Source organism: Leucoraja erinacea, chromosome 1 (genome assembly GCF_028641065.1).
Source record: "Leucoraja erinacea ecotype New England chromosome 1, Leri_hhj_1, whole genome shotgun sequence".
In the NCBI taxonomy this organism is placed as follows: domain Eukaryota; kingdom Metazoa; phylum Chordata; class Chondrichthyes; order Rajiformes; family Rajidae; genus Leucoraja; species Leucoraja erinaceus.
The window spans coordinates 66,643,238-66,665,815 of NC_073377.1; the positions used below are offsets into that span (position 1 = coordinate 66,643,238).

At 41.3% G+C, this 22,578-nt stretch overlaps 1 protein-coding gene across 8 annotated transcripts in view; it reads left to right on the top strand.

The window, feature by feature from the left end:
- Positions 1–22,578, top strand: part of fryl (furry homolog, like) — a 299,072-nt gene that overhangs the window by 61,452 nt on the left and 215,042 nt on the right. The window contains exon 1 of one of the 8 annotated variants that reach the window (XM_055636443.1): positions 18,793–21,599. The exons of 6 other annotated variants lie outside the window; for them this stretch is intronic. In XM_055636443.1, the coding sequence (XP_055492418.1) occupies positions 21,524–21,599 (76 nt within the window). In that variant the 5' untranslated portion in view covers positions 18,793–21,523. Of the gene's footprint in view, positions 1–18,792; positions 21,600–22,578 lie in introns of those variants that run through there. One more of the 8 variants, XM_055636470.1, reaches the window with a different exon arrangement.

Sequence of the window (22,578 nt, forward strand, 5' to 3'; positions counted from 1 at the left end):
CGCCCCCCCCCACCACCACTTCTCCCTCCTCCAATCATCGCGCCCTCGATCATCGGTCCCTCCCCCACTGCCTCGTGGGAAGCGGAGATTTTAAAATCGGGATCACAAAAACTTGGGGGGGGGAAATGTCCCCCACCTCTCAAAACATGGGGGGGACGTGTCCCCTCTGGCCCCCCTGGGTTTTCCACCCCTGGTCAGAGGGTGGTGAATCTGTGGAATTCTTTGCCACGGAAGGCTGTGGAGGCCAAGTCAATGGATATATTTAAGGCAGAGATAGATAGATTCTTGATTAGTACAGGTGTCGGAGGTTATGGGAAGAAGGCTGGAGAATGGGGTTAGGAAGGAGAGATAGATCAGCCATGATGAATGGCGAAGTAGACTTGATGGGCCGAATGGCCTAATTCTGCTCCTCTCACTTATCATCTTATGCCCATGCTTTTAACTTTGGTGTATACCAAGCAAACTGCTCTTGGACACCACCTACTTTTTATCCTTGTGCTGCTCCCTGATAACAAGGTGTGAATTCACAATCCACCCAGCTCCACTTCACCATCACTTCTCCAGGTGTATTCTTTCTGTCTATCTGAATTTCAGTTTTGCCTGAGAGGGAACATGCTGCAAATACTGTAACGAGAAAGCCATTGTTTTTTAACAAACTTTGTTCCCCAGCAACAGTCCCCAAGCCCCTCCCTGGCATCTTCCTGAAACTGAACTATACTGTTCCGAACCTTGTTGTTTTTATCATAGAGAAGAGCATTGGACCATATGGATGTGTAATTACTGGAACTGCCTGGTTTCACGTGTTTTGCTGCTTGACCAACTTTGATTCAGGTCTTTTGCTCTGAAAACCTTTCTCTTACCCCCAGAGATGATTATTTGGACAGATTCTTGGCCAACCTGGCATATTAGGACCAAGATGAGAAAAACATTTTTCACACAAAGAGTGGTGAATCTCTGGAACTCTCTGCCACAGAAGGTAGTTGAGGCCAGTTCATTGGCTATATTTAAGAGGGAGTTAGATGTGGCCCTTGTGGCTAAAGGGATCAGGGGGTATGGAGAGGGCAGGTACAGGATACCGAGTTGGATGATCAGCCATGATCATATTGAATGACGGTGCAGGCTCGAAGGGCCGAATGGCCTACTCCTGCACCTATTTTCTATGTTTCTATGTTTCTATTCTATCCTTGAAATCATTCAAAGCTATGTCCATGTCCTATTCTGCATCATATTTCCTTCACACATTCTCCCACTGTTTCCTATGTGAATATTGTCAAGTTTATGTCAAGCTTTCAATTTTATTTTAAAACTCCACCTTCTCCAAACTCGCTATGACTTGCCCTCTCTGCACTCTCACACGTGTTTTCTAAACTTGTCTGATTCTGACCTTTTGAACATGCCCGAACATTAACATTCCTTCCTATTGACCTTTTCATCTGAAGAATCTTTTCTCTAAACCCTTCTGTCTTCTTTTGCCAAGAGTTTCCTTCATGATTATACTTCTGACCAAGTGGCTTGGTTGTCTGCCTCAATATCTCCTCCTGTGCTTCAGAGTTACATTTTTATTTGATAATGCTTCTCTGAGGCATTCTGACTTGGTTTGCTCCACAACAGAATTGCAAGTTGTGGTAATGGAGTACAGCGTAACATAGGTTTGAGGTAATATGAGTATTTTTCCTCTCAACACTTGTTTGAATGCATCCTAAAGTCAGATTATTTTGCTTTCCCAATGCCAAATTCCACCAATGGTGGATTTCATAGTCATCAGTTGTCGAGTTCTACATCACAGAAACAGGCCTTTCGGTCTTATTCGTCCACGCTGGCCAAGTTGCCAACCTCCGCAAGTCCCACTTGCCTCTGACTGGCCTATGTCCCTCCAAACTTTTCAATTTCAGGTACCTGTTCAAATTAATTGGCATACCTGGGATCGTACATAACAAAACCTCTCTGATAAATTTAATAACCAAGTTTTTGTGAAATGGCTGTCAGAGATTTGTCTAAACAAAGTTATTTCCAATTGTATTTGTTCAATGCCACTTTATATGTTTCAAACATATAGTTATCAAAATGATACATAAGATTTTTGATGAGAACTATTCAATATATCAGCATCTGATGGGCACAGTAGTTATTATTTGCAGAATTATTTGAGAAATAGTTGATATCTTTAATCTGACCTAATATGTACTGCATTCTATTACATTGCTTGCTACTCCTGCACAAACTGTGATCAACCAGATAGGATAATATGCAATTCAATCTTTTTATCCTGGAAAAATGTCTAAAACTGCCTCACATGATGCGCATTATGGGTCTGACTGTTATATAGTTCAAGCAAGACAAGTTACTACACTGGTGATCAAGCTCTTCAGATTTTTTTGAATCATTATGTTGGTTAGCAGGGAAGTATTCAGGCCAATGTTTGAACATTTGGGATTCTCAAAAATAGAATCATCAAGGTAAAGACAGATTAAATGCAAGTAAACGGGATAGTAAAGATAAGTACAATGGCATGACGGGCCAGGTAGTGCAAAACCTTTATTGAACTGGTGCATTTTCTTCTAATTATTTCTATCTCCTCTTTAATTATGAGGGCAAGAGTCTAGGCAGTAACTTCATTTTCTTTAGAACGATTAGGAAGGTTGACAATTTATTGTAATATTTGTAATTTGAAAATTGTAAACATTGTAAACTAAATATCACAAAGTTTAGAATTGGAAGCACGTGGAGCATTGTGTTGTTCAGAATATCTTGGTAAGGAATTTATATATTCAACTATTTACTGCTGTGATAAGCAGGAACCAAGTGCAGTGTTGATCTGAATGCAGAAATTATTATTCAGTTGATTTCCTACTTTACCATCCACAAGCTTCAGTGATACAGAATCATATCAAAGATGAACACTTCATATATTTTGAGAATCACAGCAACCAAGACATTAGTACTAAGAAAAAGATTATGTCTCCGGATTTGTTTTTCTCCATTTCTCTTTTGAAGTGAATGATTGAATTCTATCCTGCACTCTCCATCCATATAGTTCGGTGAATGTCATGAATCCTATTTGTTGATTGTTATTATAGCAAATGAAGAAACTTGTAAACGCTCGTGTGCCTGCATTTGCTTTACTATGTTTGAAGTTATAATGTTATTTATTAACCTTTGTGCTCTCAATATTAGTTCTTAATCATTAGCAGAAGCTGCATGATTTTGCTCCATGCTGTATGATCTAACACATGCTGTGTTTAGTATTTAACGTGCATACAGCTTTGCATTGCTGAATTGATGTTATATGCAAAGGAATGCTTGCAAGTGCCCCTCGGGTACCATGGTTGGACATCATGTTGTTGCTGATTGCCTAACATAGTGGCTTGCATGAAAACTGCCTGGCAAAATTAAACTTTGCTTTCTTGGGGATTGTGATAGTGATGGTGGGGACAAGGGTATTGGTGGGTGAGGGAAATGGTTCTATTGTAGATGTGTGTTTTTACAATGCTGGGTGCAAAAAGTGTGACATCATCATACATAAAACTGAAGTTCACAAATAAATTATTTTAACATGATTCAGATTAATCAAAAACCCTCACGGCAGCAGTACATGACAGGGATAGATCATGAAATTTGAGAAAATGTCACTAATGAACAAAATTTCCTGTTTACACTTTTTTAACATGTTTGTTTACACTTTATGTTTGGTGTCCACCATAAGAACCGTTATATGAAATTTAGAACCATTTTTTTCTAACGCACGATAGCTGATTTCTTCATTTTCGCTGTTTTTCAACATACAAATGTACTTTCTTGCTATAAAATCAAGAAATTCAGCGGGTGAGGCAGCATCTATAGAGCGAAGGAAATAGGCAATGTTTTGGGTCGAGACCCTTCAGACTGTTTCCCCCCCCCCCCCCCCCCCCCCCATTCTTCTTGAATGCGGGATCAGTACAGGATGAATGGGGGGGGAGGGGATCAGCTCAGGATGCATAGAGGGATCAGTACAGGATGAATGGGGGTTGTCAATACGGTGTGGATTGGAGGGTCTGTGCAGGATGAAAGGAGGATCACTACAGGATGAATGAGGAGATCAGTGCAGGATGAATGGGGAGATCAGTAAAAGATGAATGTGGATCATGACAGGATGAATGGGGGGGGATCAGTAAAAGATGAATGGGGAGATCACTACAGGGTGGATGGAGGGGTTTGGTGCAGGATAAATGGAGGGTAGGTCAGTACGGGATGAATGAAGGGATCAGCACAGGATGGATGGGGGTTCAGTACAAGATGGATGGGGGTTCAGTACAAGATGGATGGGGGTGCAGTGCAGGATGAATGGGAAGGGGGGGGTTAGTACAGGATGAATTGGGGGACTAGTGTAGGATGGATGGGGGGGTGGCAGGAGAATCAATGCGAGGTGGATAGGGTGATCAACGCAGGATGAATAGATTGGGGGGGTTTAGATGAGATGGGGGGCACAAGGGGGTGTCAGTGATGACTAAATAGAGGCGGGAATGGGGATCAATGCCGGATGGAGAGAAGGGGTCCCAGGATAAGAGGAGTGGAGGGGGGGCATACAAAGGAGAGAGAGAGAGAGAGAGGGGGCGAGGTGGGGAGGAAGGAAGGTCAGCGCTCCTCGGACAACATCGCCCCGCTGCCTTGGCCCCCCTATCCACTGCCGCCGCCAAAGGGGGAGGCAGTTGGGGTCTCCTCGCCACTGCCTCCCCTCCTCCGCCAGCCAACACGAATGTGCGGGGCTGAGCGGTGCAGCTCAAAGATCCTATAGCTATAGGATCTTTGGTGCAGCTGCTTCAGACGGTGAAAGGAGGCCCTCGCTCGCTCCCTCCTCCCGGCCTCGGCGTGCGAGAGGGTTTGTTTTGAAAGCGGTTATCGCCGTTAGCTGCTTTGCAAGCAGTGGCCGCTATCAGGGCGGGAGGAGGAGGCGGTGGGGCCGCTGTCGCCCGCCCCGACCCTTTGTCACCCAGCACCTAGTATCTTTGCCCCGCAATACAGCCGTCGCCGACATGAAATGTCACGTTCCTTTTCTCCAGAGATGTTGCCTGACCCGCTGAGATACTCCAGTTTTTTGTGTATGTATCTTCGGTATAAACCAGTATCTGCAGTGCCAAGCCGGCAAAATGACTCTCCATTTAGGTTGCCCGGCTGTACTTTGGGTGGTCATAGGCACCCGGGCAACCGCAAATATCGAGCCCTGGTTAATTGTCAAGGGTTTCCTGAGGTTTGAATTAATTAGGATGCTAGAATTTAAAGCTAGCAATATAGCTGATAATAGTTTTGGGTTGGTATCTTAGAGCAGTAACATGTTGGTTTTGTGATGTGCATTGGTTAATGCCATGGATATTGAATATTTAAATAGTTTAATTTCCATGACATATGTAAGTAATCTTTTCAATTCAATTTAGTGGTATAAAATGTTAGATTGTGCCTATATCCCAGCTATACAAATGCTGTAAGGGTGATTTTATAGTTTTAATGGTGTAGTTAGAATTTGCATTAATATTGTCAGATTTTAGAAATCTCAGCATCTTTATGGTTGAAACCATGACTTTGTGTATCAGATAATATACAAATTGCCTGTAGTGGAATATGAGATGTTTTTTTAATATTGCATTTGTTTTTCGTGTCAAGTGGCACATTGTCCAATATTCTGGAGTTCCATGTTGCATGAATTGTAGGTTTATTCTGGAAGATTAGATTGCATGGGATCCACGGAGAGGTAGCTAACTGGATGCAAAAATGGCTTTTAGCAGAGGATGGTGGTGGAAGGTTGTTATTCAGACTGGAGGCCTGTGAATAGTTAAGGCCCTGTCTCATTTACATGTCCTTGGCACGCAAATTACACGACCTTGTCGTCGCGTTGAGGCGCACGGGCATCGTGTGGCTGCGGGGGTCTGGTCCCACTGAGAAACGCGGAGGGGTATGGAGTCGTGCACGATAGCGCGCGGCGCTCCAAAATTTTGTATCAAACAAAATCATTGCTTTGGCCTCCACGCGTAACTGACGGCCAAAGTGGGACAGGCCCAAGACCTTGGCACGACGCAACGTCTCACCTCCAACAGCAGCAGAAGCAGGCAAATGATCGTCGAGCTCGGCCTGGGGCTCACGGCCATTGTTGTCCGGATCCGCCCCCATGTCTACTCCCAGAACGGGGCCAAGAAAATTGAAGATAGACACAAAATGCTGGAGTAACTCAGCGGGACCGGCAGCATCTCTGGAGAAAAGGAATGGATGACGTTTCGGGTCAAGACCCTTCTTTCAGACTGAAGAACGGTCTCGACCCGAAACATCACCCATTGCTTCTCTCCAGAGATGTTGCCAGTCCCACTAAGTTACTCCTGTATTTTGTGTCCATCTTCAAATGACATCACGCGCATCAGATGGCTGTGCGCACATGCATGAAGTCGCGTGCGACCTTCGCAGGATCGTCGCGCCTCAACGCGACCACGAGGTCGCGTGATTAGCATGCCAAGGACACGTAAGTGGGACAGGGGCTTTAGTGGTTTGTCTCAGGCATTAGTGCTGGGACCAATGCTGTTTGTCATCTATATCAATGATTTGACTGAAAAGCTATGACATTTTGCATTTGATACTAAAACAATTGGTCTCATAGACGCTGAAGATGGTTATTGATAATTACATCGGGATCTTAATCAACTAGGCAAATGGAGTTTAATTCAGATAAGTGTGAGGTGTGAAGTCACTCCAGACCAGATCTTTGCAGTGAATGGTAGGGCCTGAGGGAGTGTTGTAGAGCAGAGGGATTGAGTAGTATGAGTATAGGATGATTTAACGAAAGGTCACTGGAGCGTAGATCCGCACCCACGTGACCGAAAATCTCAACTGGAGTACATGTTATACATCGGTACATGTTAGTGAATGGGAAAACACGCACTTTCCCACCCGTTAAAAACGTGGAAAACGGCTGATATTTGAGCTGAAATTTTCTGTGCTAGTCGGGGTGACCGTGAAGCACAGTGACCTAAATTTTCAGGCAAAAAAAAAGATAGAAAGTAAGGTAATTACAAGAGGGAACCGAAGGTGGAAAAACAGCGGAAGTGAACAGCGGACATTTGCCGTGGAGATTTAAAGATCCAAAATATCGGGAATTATCGCGTTTGCTCGCTGAATTTCATCAAAAGTAAGTTAATAATGCCTTACTTTTGATGAAATTCAGCGAGCAAACGCGATAATTCCCGATATTTTGGATCTTTAAATCTCCACGGCAAATGTCTGCTAAGCACTTCCGCTGGATTGGCACCTTCAGTTCCCTCTTGTAATTACCTTACTTTCTATCTTTTTTTTTGCCTGAAAATTTAGGTCGCTGTGCTTCACGGTCACCCCGACTAGCACAGAAAATTTCAGCTCAAATATCGGCCGTTTTCCATGTTTTTAACGGGTGGGAAAGTGCGTGTTTTCCCATTCACTAACATGTACCGATGTATAACATGTACTCCAGTTGAGATTTTCGGTCACATGGGTGCGGATCTACGCTCCAGTGACCTTTCGTGAAATCACCCTATATAGTTCCCTGAAAATGGCATCACAGCTAGATAGGGTGGCAAAAAAGGGCATTTGGCAATTTGACAGGAATTAGTCAGGAAATAGTGTGTAGGAGTTGTCTTATGTTTGCATAAGAAATTGGTGAGGTCATATATGGAGTATGCTGTATTATGTTCAGTTTTGTTCATCTTGGTATTGGAAATATGCCATTAAGTTGAAAAGTCCAGAGAGGATATATGACAAAACTTGAAAACATTCAAGTACTTCATACTTCAATGGACCCTAATGAGGTCAAATTGCCTGACATTGATGCATTAATCTAAGCCAACTTAATGAGAGTAATTGTTAAACAGTCCTCGTGGAGATCAAATCCTACCTTCCCTGATGACCTACCATCATATCATGTAACACTCACACTGAGCTTGGTGAGAAATATTAACACATGTCTCTATCTGGACATTCGCAAGAATGCTTAAATGTCTCCATCAGCAATGATTGAGGATTCCAGCATATGAATGCCAAAGGAAGACACCCATCTTTCGCTGGAGATTCTGGGTGAATTTACTTCTCGGCTTTCTCCCGAGTTCTCACCATCACAAATGTTCAAGCCAATTTGATTCAACTCTTATGACATTGCACCTAATTTATGTAATGAATATGCATATATTTGCTCAATGTTGGGGACAGTTGTGCAGATCTGTCCTGTTTCCCAGAAGTAAGACAAATCAATCTTTTAGGCTACGTGCAAGTCAGCAAAGTTTTAACTGTTTACAGGATATAGACATCATTGGTAAATCCTGCATTTATTTTCTGAACAGAATGGTAATTTCAGACGGATGTTAAATATCTGTCTACAACTTTGTTGGTCTGGAGTTGCGCCTGGGCTTGTCCCTGAGAATACTGGTGAGCCAATGGGTTCTATGACAATCTGAGTTTCATGGTCAGAATGAATAATTACAGTTTTTTAATTCCGTATCTGTTATTTAATTGATCGTATCCAAATTCCCCAGCTGCTGTGATAGAATTTAAACTTGTTTTCCTGGCCCTGTCCATTCTCAGATTACAGGCCCAATTATAAACAATAAATATTAAAGTGGCCTTACTTTGCAATAATATGCTCGCTAACATTGGGTTGGGCTTTGCTGGGGCAATTTATGTCCATTGCGTAATGTAGTGGTTTTCCAAACAAGGAAACTTAAGATGATTTTTAGAATGCAGGAAGTGACTGCTTTTGACATTACAGGGAAATTCTTGTGAAAAACATCAGAAGGGATTGAGGAAAAATTCATTTCCATTTTCTTGAGATATTTTTAAGATGAATTAAGGATAAATTGAATATATGTAACTGAAACAGGGCACTAAGCTAAAATAGTTTAACTTGGTGTTAAATAATGCCGTATTAATACCACATTCCATCTGCAATACGTCAGCCTTTCTACATCTTTTCCTTTTTATCTTGCATGTATTCATCTTTTTTTAATTTCTAAAACAAAATCTTATTTTTAAATTTCTAACTAAGCCTCAAACACTTTCTGTGGTAGTGAGTTCCCCATTCCAACATCTTGAGTAAAAAGCATACCTCTGTTTTTCCCATTAGAATTAGTAATAACCATCTCGTTTTTAATGATAACAAAATGAAAAAAAATTAATGGAAAAAGTCTCTTTGTATCTTCACTATGCACCCTTTATTTATAATTGTAATGACTTATTTCAGGTGATCTTAAATGCTTTTAAATTTGTAGTGTACGCAGTCTTTAATGGAGCTGTAATACTGGAAGCATTCACTGACAAGATACAAATGAGTAACAGCCAGTAATATATGCGTCATAGTTTGAGAATTTATTAAATACAAAACTGCTGTACCTGTGATGCTGATGCGTAGCTCACGGTCCTTGGATTCTGGAGTCTCTCAGACAAAAATTATGTTTTCAGTCTTTTCTCCTCTGACCTTTTATGAAGCTTCTTTCTTTCATTAGATTTTCTTTCATGTTCTGATCTCTATCCCTCAATTCTCTGATGAAGCCCATTCAGCCGAGGTCATAACTGATACTTAACAGAGTCCATGATTTTATTGCCTCCCAATTTGAAAAATGACACAGCCACGTATGATCCCATGTGACATTTAAGCTCTCTGCATCAATATCTCATCTCGTGGTAATTCAACTCTCGTAGACACTTTGTTGCCTTAATTGTCAATTGATTTGCTTTATCATTACAAATTTACCATGTAGAAAAGCTACCATCCCAGCCATCTTGTCGTCATCTGATCTTGTGAGCAATGTGAGCAATCTCTTGGCTCTATCTAATTAGTGGCTTTAATTGGGCAGAGCATATTTTGCTTGGGCAGCGCATATTTTGCTTGGGCGGCTTACAGCCCAGTGATATGAATATTTAGTTCTCTCACTTCAGGTAGCCCCAGCATTCCCTCTCTCTCTATCCCTCCCCCACCCGTCACACTAGCTTCTCGTTTTCACCCAACAAACAGCTAACCATGGCCCGTTTCCTTTATCTTTGTTACTTTTTTTGCATATCTTTTATTCATTGTTTTTTTATCTCGCTACATCATCGTCTGTATTTCTCGTTTCGCTTATCCCTAACCAGTCTGAAGAAGGGCCTCATCCCAGAAACATCACCCATTCCTTCTCACCAGAGATGCTGACTGTCCCACTGAGTTGCTCCAGCTTTTTGTGTCTATCTTCGATCTATAAGTCTTTGCACTCTATCAAAGTAAAACTATGGCAATGGCTACTGCTTAAAATGGTTAATTTTTACGGAGGTATTTTAATAGAGGTACTTCTTTAACAGAGGTATTTATACTGTCTCAGTTCTGCTGGTTTTGATCTGCTGAGTTACTCCAGCATATTCTGTCTATCATTGGTATAAGCCAGCATCCACAGTTCCTTTTTTATAACTCCAACAAAGGTTAAGTGCTATTTGTGCAATATTGCTGTGTGCAAATGGGCTGCCATTTTCTCCACATAATTAGCCAGACTAAATAAGCACTCCAAACTAAGTGCATATTTTGCTCCAGAGAAGCAATAAAAGTTGCAAGTTGTGTTTGTTCTATTTCTTTGAAAATATTTTTATTCTTTTGTCATGGAAAATATGTTTATGGTTATATCATATTAATTGTCTGAGATATCATAAATATTGCAGAAAATTGATTATTTTATTAATTTGCCATTTTTTAATCATATAAAGGGAATATCTCTGCTCCCAGGTGTTGGAGGTTGTTCAGTAATTTTGACTCATTCCAATGTTTAAAACCGTAAGTGGTGACAAATGATAAAATATAGCCAAATCACTGAAAGTTAACATGCAGGTGCGGCAAGCAAATAGGAAGATAAATAATATGCTGATCTTTATTACAAGAGGATTTGAGTACAGAAGTAAAGGTGTCTTGGTGTATTTCTGAGGCCTTAGTTGGATAACATCTAGAGTGTTATGTATAGTTCTAATATCCCAACTAAAAAAATACACTTGCCATTCAGGGACTTTATCAATGTGGTGGGGCCGGACATATCATCAGAGATATAGATGTCCAGGAGTTTGAAGTGTTGACTTTCTCCCCTGCATCCCATCAATGACGACAGATTCATGGGTTTTCCTTTCCTGAAGCCAACAATTGGCTCCTTGGCATTGCTAACATTGAGAACAAGATTGCTGCTTTGGCACCTTTGGATCAGATTATCAATCTCCCTTCTGTATTCGCACTCATCATTATCAGTTATTCGTCCAATAACAGTTGTAGCACCTGCAGATTTTTAGCACATTGGAGCGATGTCTATTTACACATGCATGAGGATAGAGAGTAGAGCACGGGACTGAGGATATAGACTTGAGGTGCTTTTGTGTTGATTATTATTGAGGTGGAGGTTGCCAATTTGTACTAATTGTGGACTGCCGGTGTTGAAGTTTAGGATTCAATTGTCGAGGAATGAGCAGCGACCCAGTACTTTGAGTTTGGTGATGTTTAAAAGAGATGATGATTTTGAACACTGAGTGCGAAAGCTTGAGAGAAAGCAAGAGTAGAAACTAGCAAGGGGGTGCTCAAGATGTCTTGCTCTTTTTCAAGTTTGCTGTAGACTTGCTTACAAGTTGTGAAGGGGTACCAGAGGCTACTACGGAGCATCGAAGACAGTGAAGAAAAAAAAAAGATTCCAATTAAGTTATTTTTACAATTTGAATTGTTATGCGGGGCATCATAACATAAAACTCTTTCTTGATATACTTTGCAATTCATATTGTTCTGTTATGTTCTCATCAGAAAATGTTTATGGCATAGCAAGAGTAGTTCAGGCCTTTCGAGGAGAAGTTATTTTTTTACAAAATATGCAAATGTGCAAATTCTAAAATGCACTTATAATGGATAAAAATGCACTTCACTTTTGAAAGGCTTATTTCCAAACCATCTTCAAGTTCTTCAAGTACTTCAAGTTCACTATCACACCGAGGGTTGTGAATCTGTGGAATTATCTGCCTCAGAAGGCAGTGGAGGCCAATTCTATGGATGTTTTCAAGAGAAAGTTAGATAGAGCTCTTAATGGTAGCGGAGTCAGGTTATATGGAGATAAGGGAGGAATGGGGTACTGATTGTGAATGATCAGCCATGATCACAGTGAATGGCGGTGCTGGTTCGAAGGGCCAAATGGCCTACTCCTGCACATATTATCTACTAGACTAAGTGGGACCAGTTGGGTCCCAGCATCACACGGGAGGGCTGGTCACCAACGCAATATTCTACCAATTCCAATATTGCTCGCCAGTGGGAGGGCTGTCTGTTACGCTAGTATGGGTGTTGCGGGCAGAAGGTACTGGTTTCCAGAGGGCTAGTATAGACATTGTGGGCCGAATGGATTCTTGGGCTGGCATCCAACTGTTGCAACGTTTTAAAAGCCAAGCCAAGGCAAACAATTGGGCTGCAGCCACCCGACAACCAAAATTCATTTTGTGAACACAAACCTTTTTAAAAAGGCGAGGCAAACAATTGGGCTGCAGCCACCTGACAACCAAACTTCATTTTTTGAACACAAGCTTTTTAAAAAGCGAGGCAAACAATTGGGCTGCAGCCACTTTACAGCCGCATCAAGGGGACTCACCGTGGAGTAAACCTGCGTTCAGTGTTATTCGCAGCTCAGAGAGCCGTGACCCTCTCGCTTCCTGGATCTGGCAGAGACTGAGTGAGGGACTACACTTCCGGGTTTTATAGTCCCTCCCCCCTGCCGTCACTGGGGGCAGCAGAGAGAATGGGGAATTTTTTTTAAACATTAATATTTCTTTGATTTTTTATCGATGGGAAAAATCCTCCGTCCCGGAAGGCAGGGGAGGGGGGGCTCTAAGCGAGGTGGCCAAAAATGACGGCAGTAGGTGGCGGCGTTCTCTCAGAAATCGCGCCACAGGGGGGCCAAAAGCGGTCAAGATCAGACTTTTAGTAATATAGATTGCCTACATGCTAAATATCATTGCCTGGATGCTGCTGATAATTTGTCACAAGCAAATTAACTTGCCACCTGCAACAGGGCGGCCATGGTGACGCAGCGGTAGAGCTGCTGCCTTACAGCACCAGAGACCCGGGTTTGATGCCAACTACAGGTGTACGGAGTTTGTACGTTCTCCCCGTGGGTTTTCTCAGAGATCTTCGGTTTCCTCACATGCTCCAAAGACGTACAGGTATGTAGAGATAAGTGCTGGAGAAACTCAGCGTGTGATGCTAAGGAACGAAGGAAATAGGCAACATTTCGGGCCAAAACATTTCTTCAGACTGAGTAGGGTAGTGGGGGGGGGGGGGGGGGGGGGGGAAATGAGGTGCTGCTCCTCAATTTCTGGTGGTGCTCACTCAGTCCATGGAGGAGGCCCAGGACGGATTTGGAATGGGAGGGGGAGTTGAACTGCTGAGCCACAGGGAGATCAGGTTGGTTAATGCGGACCGAGTGGAGGTGTTCGGCGAAACGATCGCCAAGCCTACGCTTGGTCTCACCGATGTAGATCAGCTGACATCTAGAGCAGCGGATGCAATAGATGAGGTTGGAGGAGGTGCAGGTGAACCTCTGTCGCACCTGGAACGACTGCTGGTGTCCTTGAATGGAGGTTAATTGGCTTGGTGTATGTGTAAATTGTCCCTAGTGTGTGTATAATAGATTAAAGTGCCGGGATCACTGGTTGGTGCAGAGTCGGTGCCGAACGGCCCGTTTCCATGTTATATCTCTAAACTAAACCAAATTAAAAAGAATTCCGGTATTGCTTCAAGCCTGTGAATCAAATGAAGCACAGTGGTTTAACCAATGTTATTGCAAAGCAGAACACTGTATATTGCAGCCCATTTGATATTATAATGGAAAGAGGAATAAGAGCCGTTATGGCCCTGTCCCATGGTACGAGTTCATTCCAAGAGCTCTTCCGAGTTTAAAAAAAATCAAACTCGTGGTAAGCACAGAGAATGAACGTAGCGGATACGTCGGAGCTCGGGGACGTCTCTTAGCGGCTCGTAACGCTAGCGGCAGGTACTCGGGAAGACTCGCTAAAGGCAGGTAAGCTCGGGAAGACTCGTGAAGATTTTTCAACATGTTGAAAAATGTCCACGAAAGCCCCGAGTACCGACGAGCGGCCATTACCGTAAATCTCCGAGTTCGAATCAGGAGAGCTCTTGGAATGAACTCGTACCGTGGGACAGGGCCATTAGTCAAACTGTATCTTTCATTCACCTTGTCCTTCCTGTGCATGACCTATATTACAATGAAAGGACATCAAAGTTAGAATGTCAGAAAAATGTTCCAGCTATTGCTTTGACTCGTGATCACTGAGTAGCCTTATGCATTTATGGTGAGATCTCTTAGAGTCATGACGTGCGTGGTAAATGCTACTTGGACACGGCAATTGTTTATTTCACCAGAGAGACACACTACTGTAAAGTGCTGAGTGCTTCAGTGTATATTGCAGAAGAGGGGAATATTTAAGAGAAAGTAACTATAATTAGCATTGATCGATGCCACTCGTCTGCCTTTTGAGTATGTTGATCAGAGGCAGCAGCTACCCTTTAAACCTCCATGAGGTTTTAAAAAAAAGTATCTAATTGTACAGAGTTGATGGTACAGAGCAAAGATCATGGAGCAGATCTTTGGTACAGAGTTGGAAATATAACTGGTTTTAAATATTGAAAGATGCAGTAGCTTTTCTCCTCCATTTCAATCAGAAATAGTTGCGCATTGAGAATGATTCATTGCCTCTTCAATAGAAAAAAATATTGATTCTGTGAGACAGTGAGTGAAGGAGAGCAGATGCTGGAAATATTATTCAAGCACTGCAGGCTTGCAACTGAACTCCTTGGTTGGAAATTGCATTTCCTCTCCCGGTTGTACCTGCATTGTGCCAAATATTTTGTGTTATGGCAATCACAGATAATGACTCGGCATTTGTTGTTTAATTTGAGGATATTTTTTACTGCAGATTGACAAAATCTGAAGGTATCATTGTGAGATTAGATGTGTTATTCAACACAAGGTATAATAATTAAAGTGCTCCCCAAAATTGAGGGGGCATATATGGAACATGCTCTCAGAGGACATAAACAATGAAAAAAATGAGCACACCTTTTAGTTACTCACTTAAATACCATATTTTATAATTGTCTATCAGTTGTATTGCCGTTTAATTTATAATTTGCCGCAGGTGAATTTACTTTTTTTAGGCCTCCCTTCGCTTCAATTAGTGTATTTTAAAAAATCCTGTAACTTCATGCAAAGTCAAAAATGTCCATGATTTGCTGCAATGTATCCACAAACCTAAGGGAAAGGAGGCCGAAAAAGGTAAATTCATACTCTTGCGTCATGCATTCCATATAGGCAGTTCCTCTTTCTGTTTTCACACATATGCGAGAACATTTTGAGAATTGTAATGGCATTTATTTTGCTTCATGATCTATTTGGATGGAATTATTTCAAAATATAGACTAATAATTTGATTTAAAAGAGCATATCACTCACATCATGATATAAGACAATGCCATTAAGCTTTAAAGGGCACAGAGAAGATTAACAAGGATGTTGCCAGGACTGGAGGGCCTGAGGTGTTGAGTAGATGAGGATTTTATTCCTTGGAGCACAGAAGACTGAGGAGTGATCTTAGAAGTGTATACAATTATGAGGGGAATAGGTAGGATGAATGTAGTCTTTTACTCGGGGTAGGGGAAACAAGAATGAGATGCGAGAGGAATACGATTTAATAGGAACCCGAGGATGCATTTCAGGCAGGTACTATAATAACATTGAAAAGACATTTAGACAGGTATAGGAAAGGTCTCAAGGAATATGAATAATAAGCGGAAAAGTTGGACAAGATTAGCTGGGGCTTCAAGATCAGCACGGTCAATTTGGGCCAAAAGGCTTGTTTCAGGGCTGTATTAGATTAGATTAGATTAGATTCAATGTTATTGTCATTGCACTTTTCAGTGCAACAAAATGGTTTAGCCTGCAGTCACAACATAGAATAAATAACAAAACACACACTCAACTTAGTTTAACATCCACCACAATGAGTCCATCAGGCACCTCCTCACCGTGATGGAAGGCAAAAAGGCCTAAAGTCATTGTCTCTTCCCACCTTGGTCACCCTCTGCGCTGAGGCAATCCAGGCCTCCGATGTTGTGATCCCGCCGGGTGATGGTAAGCAAGTCCCGCGGCTGAATCCGAGCTTGAGTTAGAACATAGAACAGTGCATTGCCAAAAACTACACAAAGTGCTGGAGTAACCCATTCTCTTCCAAATGAGAGTAAATCCTATCCCGACGAATCCTCTCCAATATTTCCAAACCACTGTCGTGGGAATCCACACCCAATAATTTCCTGAATTATCTCTGCTTCCCTTCTTAGACAAAGGAATAACTGGCTACTTTCCTGCCTTCTGGCTCTAATATGAACAGGAAGGTGACAATTCATTGGAATTACAAGAATATAGTGAAGGCACTAGCAAAACAAAACTGCAAAACATTGAGTTTAGCGTGGTGAAATGTGCAGTCGGCCATTTTGGGTTTAAAATAATTGATCTATGTATTGTGTGAAAATATTCAAAGCAGAAAGGAAGTTGTCATTGCCACCCTTGCCAATAATTAATTACATTGATCACTGTTAAGTAGTTGGCTAGAAAATGCTGTAATTATTCAATGAAATGTGTTGCAAGAAGAAACCTAATGGCAAAGCTACTTAAATATTTAAAAGAAGTGACCCAGTGAATTTTTGGAGTAATTTGTTTTTCTTTGTAAAATGAAGTAAGCATTTTTGTAAGCATTTGCTATAAGCCAATTTCTTGTATGCTTCATTGAATGAATCAACAATGAAAGTGACGTGGGCCTCTTATTGTGTGAATCGGAAAGCATCGACTGCCTACTTTAGCATGATGATCCAGTGATCTTGTTTCAGGAGTGGTGGTGATGTACATTGGTGTTTGTTGCTGCCGATTGTCCACTATACCCAAGTGAGGAGGGTAAATGTGTACAGTATTGGATAAACAGTCAACAAAACATACACAAAAACAAGACGCACAATAAACAGGAAGGTTAAATACAGACTGAGACATTTACTCCAACCACCTTCGGTCACTGTGAAGCGACGAACTCTGTCCTTTGTTCCTGATACAAACGTCACCCCTGCTACAACAGATTTTGTCTGCTAGAACTAAAATTTGTTATAAAGAGGTCTGTAATAACAAGGATAGACTGCACTCAATTATTTGACCAATGAAATACAGCGTGCCAAAAACCATCTCAATTGATAGACAAAGGCTTATGAGACGTTAGAAAAAGGCATGTATACTGGTTGATGCTGCTCCCTGTTTAAGCAGGATATGTTAAATGATTGTGATAGCGGCATGATATTGCACAATCTGCGATATCGTAATTTAGGTGGGGCCTTGTGCAGCGAGTCTAAATTTTTGAACCATGAAGTTGTTTGCTGACTGCAATTTCATTTGAGATGTTTTATCACCATCAATCCCTTAGTTTTCCAGTATAGTTACATTGCAGTTAATTTAAAATGACATATCTTTGAAATGTTTGTAACATCATATTATTTGCAATCCCTGAATACAAAATCCCTGATAGGGGTAGGGCACACATGCTTTCTAAAATGTATTGTGTATGCTACCAGTGGATGAATTAAATCTCGTATGTACAGACTATATCTTTGCAGGCTTCCATGCTGTTAGTCGCATAAGAGCAAATATAATTTTTCTAGTTTTAAATCTCTTTATTCTCCAAAGATATTGATGCATTCTGTGGTGGACACTTAATCTTGTAATATAAGCGAGCATCATAGAAAAAAAAGATAGACACAAAAAGCTGGAGTGACTCAACGACGTCACCCATTCCTTCTCTCCAGAGATGCTACCTCCTGAGTTACCCCAGCTGTTTGTGTCTATCTTCGGTTTAAACCAGCATCTGCAGTAATCTGCAGTTCTTACTTGCACATCTTCATATAAAAAAACTGACAAAGGAGGGGCATAAACTGTACCATCTTTAGAACAGGCTAATTCAGCAGGGTTCATGGGCAATCAAATTTGAGGATTTCTAGAAGGTTCAATATGGCAAAAATAAAACGCCGCATGTGCTGAAAATGTGAAATAAAGCAGAAAATGATGGAAATTCTCAATGCAAACTTCCAAGTAGTACGGATTTTCCATAATTTGTATGGAAATGCGTTCAGAATACGGATGTACAGATTTGCTTTGTAAAATACGGATTTTTTTAAAAACCAGCCTGACTTCCTGTTCATCTTGCTGCTTAAATGCAAGCATATAAAAAGTCATACTGTACCTCTAAAAATTTTAGTGGATTAAATCTATTAGTATTTTAAATGTCAAGATCTGGAAGCTTTGATCTGCCTGTCCCGCTCCAGATTTAAACAGCCCTGTCAGTTTAATGCGTGGGAATTTCAAAGAACAGCGCTTATGGGTTCTAAAAATAGCGGTCCCAGTTGGAGCGCTATTGCCTTTACACATAGCGCTATGGGTCACAGACTGTTAGGGGAGGGAGAGAGGAAGAAGGAGAGAGGGAGTGGGAGGGAGATAATAGGAGAGGGAGGGAGATAAAAAAGGAAGGAGAGAGGGAGGAAGAGAGACGAAGGGTGGGAGGAAAAGAGGGAGGGGAGGGAAAGAGGAAGGGAGAGAGGGAGTGAGATAGAGAGGGAGGGTGGGAGTGTGAGGGAGGGAAAGAGAGGAAGGAGGGAGGGAGCGAGGGAGGGAGATGGAGGCTTCCAAAATGGCTTCTACATCATCATCTGGTACTAAAAACAGGAAGCAGCTGTTCAAACAGCAGTATAGAAAGAGATGGCAATTAATGCACTGTCAAGTAAGGTGTGTCAAAGACATGTCAGTTGGTAGCAAAGTTATGCATTTTTGTACTCTTACATGGGTATGACCGCACATAAAAAAACAACACTTTTTTCTGCAAAGTGACACCTCGTAAAAATACTGATTTCCTCAGCAAAATACTGATTTCCAGGTACTAGAATACTGAAATGCTCTGAAAAATTTGGTAGCTCTGTCAATGAGTCAGACAACAACTATAGAGAGGGAAACATTGTTAACTCTTCAGGTCAATTACCCCAGTTATGGCACGCCATCAACCAAAAATATTAACTATTATTTCTCTCCACAGATGATGTCCAACCCTATGAGCATTTTCAGCATTTTGTTTTATTTTAGGGTATTTCCTCAGTTTTTTTGATGTTAGGCGAAATGTGATTCACTGAAAGCATGTTCAGCTTCCTTTACGGTCCCTATTTAATGCAACTGCCGACTGTGGCAGTATGATATGATCAACTGATGATGACAGGTAATGTGTTATAAATGCTAGGTAATGACCATTTCCAACAAGAGAGAATAGCCATTCCACTAAGCTTTATGGGCATTGGGCCTTCCTGCCGCATCTTCGCTGCACCTTAACTAAAGGAATTATTTTAACAGATAGAAAACAGAATAACATGCTCTTATTAGGTTAGCAGTCAAGTTACCAAAGCAGGACAGCAAAAACATGTTGAGTGAACTAAGTTAGGTTACCTGTGACTGGGTACTTCACCCATCAGCTCAAAACCTTTTTAATCAAATGCTTGATGGCAGAAGTTGCAGCATTGCTGTGTCCAATCTACATGATGCACTGTAGTAGGAGGCCCCCCTCGGTCATGACTGACCATGGATGATATTGTGTTTGACCTTGCACTTGGGTCCATATACAGGTCAGAGCGGGAGGGAAGATGGAGAATTAACGTGGAAGGCAATACAAAGTGCAGGGTCACCACTGATGAATGAATGCAGCTACTCTGCAAAGAGTTTGCCTAATCTGTGTTTAGTTTCTCCAATATGGAGGAGGCCATGTTGTGAAAAGGAAATACGGAATACAAGATTTGATGAAGTATAATTGCTTCCTCTGGGAAGGAATGAAAGGACAGGTCATTGAATTTCCTGTGGTTTCTTGGAAAGAACCTTAAAACTGAGTAGGTTTTGGTCATGGAAGAGCAGACCAGGTTGTTGCAAAAGGACCAACCAGTACCTTATGAATGCTGAGGAGGTTGGGGAGGATGTGCCTGTGGTGCAATCTTTTTGAAAGAATCTCTTTAAAGGTGGCTGAAATTGTGAAGGATGATTCATTGAATGGAAGAGCTAGTTGTCAAATAGACTGTCAAATACAAGGGATCTCTATGGTTGCTCTGTCATCAGGAGAGTACCAACAGCAGAAGTGTGGGAAATAGATATCTCTGCAAATCAACATATTTTCTCTCCTTTCCGGTTGGTGCTGGTGATGAGTCTTGAACCTGATGGTTGATGGTTTCTCTTTCTGCATGTGCTGCCTGCCCTGCTGAATGTTTCCAGCATCTTGTGCTTTCAAATCATAGCGAGACATAGCACAGATACAGACCCTTTGGCCCACTGTGTCCATACTGGCCATTGTTTTTGTTGTTCTAACATCTTCAGTTTTTTTAATTTTTATAACCGGGGGAAACGTTTTGCAAGAAACCAGGGGGAATTGATTATTATTGAAAAATGAATTGCTTGTTGTTAATTTTTTTATTATTTTAAACATTTAATTGCTGAGACAACATGTTAACGTTAAAATCTTGAGTGTCTTAGTTGTAAATTAAACGTGTAAAATGTATTGCTGAATGTTTTAAGATTCGTTTCTCTTCTGCTGCAATTATGAAATAGAGAAATTTTGTGTAACCAGCCGTGGAAAAAAAATTGTTGTAAGGAAGCTGAAGTGCTGCACCATAGGCTAGAAAGCCACAGTATCGATTGCATCACCCTGCTCTCTCCTCCTTCTCCCCTCCCCCAAGTGACAGCCAGGCAGCTAACATTATCTTTGCTAGAATAAATGGGACGCTGTATTCTGCGTCATCACAAGCATGCTGAGAAGTCGCTGATTATTGACTGGGTGGGCAGTGCCGTAGGAAGTAATGCACTGCTTTGAAAAGACATTGGAGCCAGGTTTTTCAGAAACAAACAGTGCCGATGAATGTAATTCTGTGACTTGGTAAAAGGTTGTCAGTTATCCAAGGCAATGCGAGGCGAGGTACTCTTGTGGTTCTGCTCCATGCATTTATATTTCTCTGGTAGCTAACTGAACATTTATGTAGAACAGTTCTGGGCTCCACCCTTCTGCACTGTATTTACCAACATCATAGGAAGCAGTTGCTTGACTTGGCCATTATAGACCACTCCTTGCGTTTGAATCGTACAGTTTAGTCTTTATGGAAGATGTTATCGTGGCCTATGGAAGGTGAAATTGACCTTCAAACTGCCCTCAATGTAGAGTTAAGTTTTCCAGCCAGCTGCTGACTTCATCTGCATTCAGGATTGCTGGTATTGGAAGCGTGCGTCATACCGAAAGACTGCATGATAATGAAAAAGGACACTTGAGGCAAGAACTGCGCTGTCTTTGAAAGGAGCGAGAGAACAACAACACAAGATATAAAATAAACAGCTGGGAAAACTGCTGTGATTTAGCTTCTTGTCACTGCTGCTCACCAAAAGACATAATGTTGAGCCTCCAGGACTCTGTGTTTTTTGAAATCAGCATTAAGTCTCTACTGAAGTCTTGGAGCAGTAGTAGCTGTAAGTAAATACAATCATATTTTAGAGCAAATAATAACTGTGATCTCATTTACATTTATGTACCATGAGCTATGTAAAATGTACAAATGGTGTCCCAAATGTAAACTCTTAAATGACCTGATTCAGTGCAGTTTGCTATTATTTTTCCTTTTACTGCAAATAATCTGGTAATCCATTGTTTTACAAAGCCCTTTCATTTAAATACTTTTCAATTTTTCTGATACGGTCAGCCAGTAGATACCATTTTAAGCTTGATTTCTCTTGCTAGCACAGCATTGATTGTACTCAAATGTGAGTGTTCGGTTGCCTGTTATCAAATAATTTATTATAATCAGAAAGATTTGTATACAAAATTAATTTTGCAGCAAGGGGTTAACATTATTGATAGGAGGGAAATGCTTGCTATTCAGCTTGCTGCCAGTGAGATTCGCTGTAAAAATGCTCACATCTTGTTTTGTGCTGCTAAATTCTTTTTAGAAAGCCAGATATAGAGTTATTATTCCAGTGTGATCAGCTGCCTCAGTGTGTAGATGCCAATACATAGCTTGCTGCTGTTTGATTATTGTTTAGCTTTTTCAGTTCAACAGCAACAATGGGGTGACATTAATATGGCCGGCCTTTGGTATGCACAGTTTCTGCCAACATTTTGAATGCTGGTAGTTCATACTTTTGTTCAGAACATTATGTTAAACAGCTATCCAGCTCTTCTAGGTTGAAAGTTCTTTTGTCTATCATTGCCACCTCCTCGGCTTGAATGTAATATGCTGCATGACAATTCTCTGGTAAAGTCTGCTTACTGCAGTATTCAAATGTGAGTCGGGTTATGCAGTGTCCAGTCAGTGAGTGTTTAGATATGTGGATCAAGCAGCAGTAAACAGCAAGGAATATTCTAATGAACTCCATTCTCGAAAATTAAGGGCTGAAGGTTGGGATTTTGGTAGTTAAAACAGAAAATGTAGAAAATAGTCAGCGTAGATGT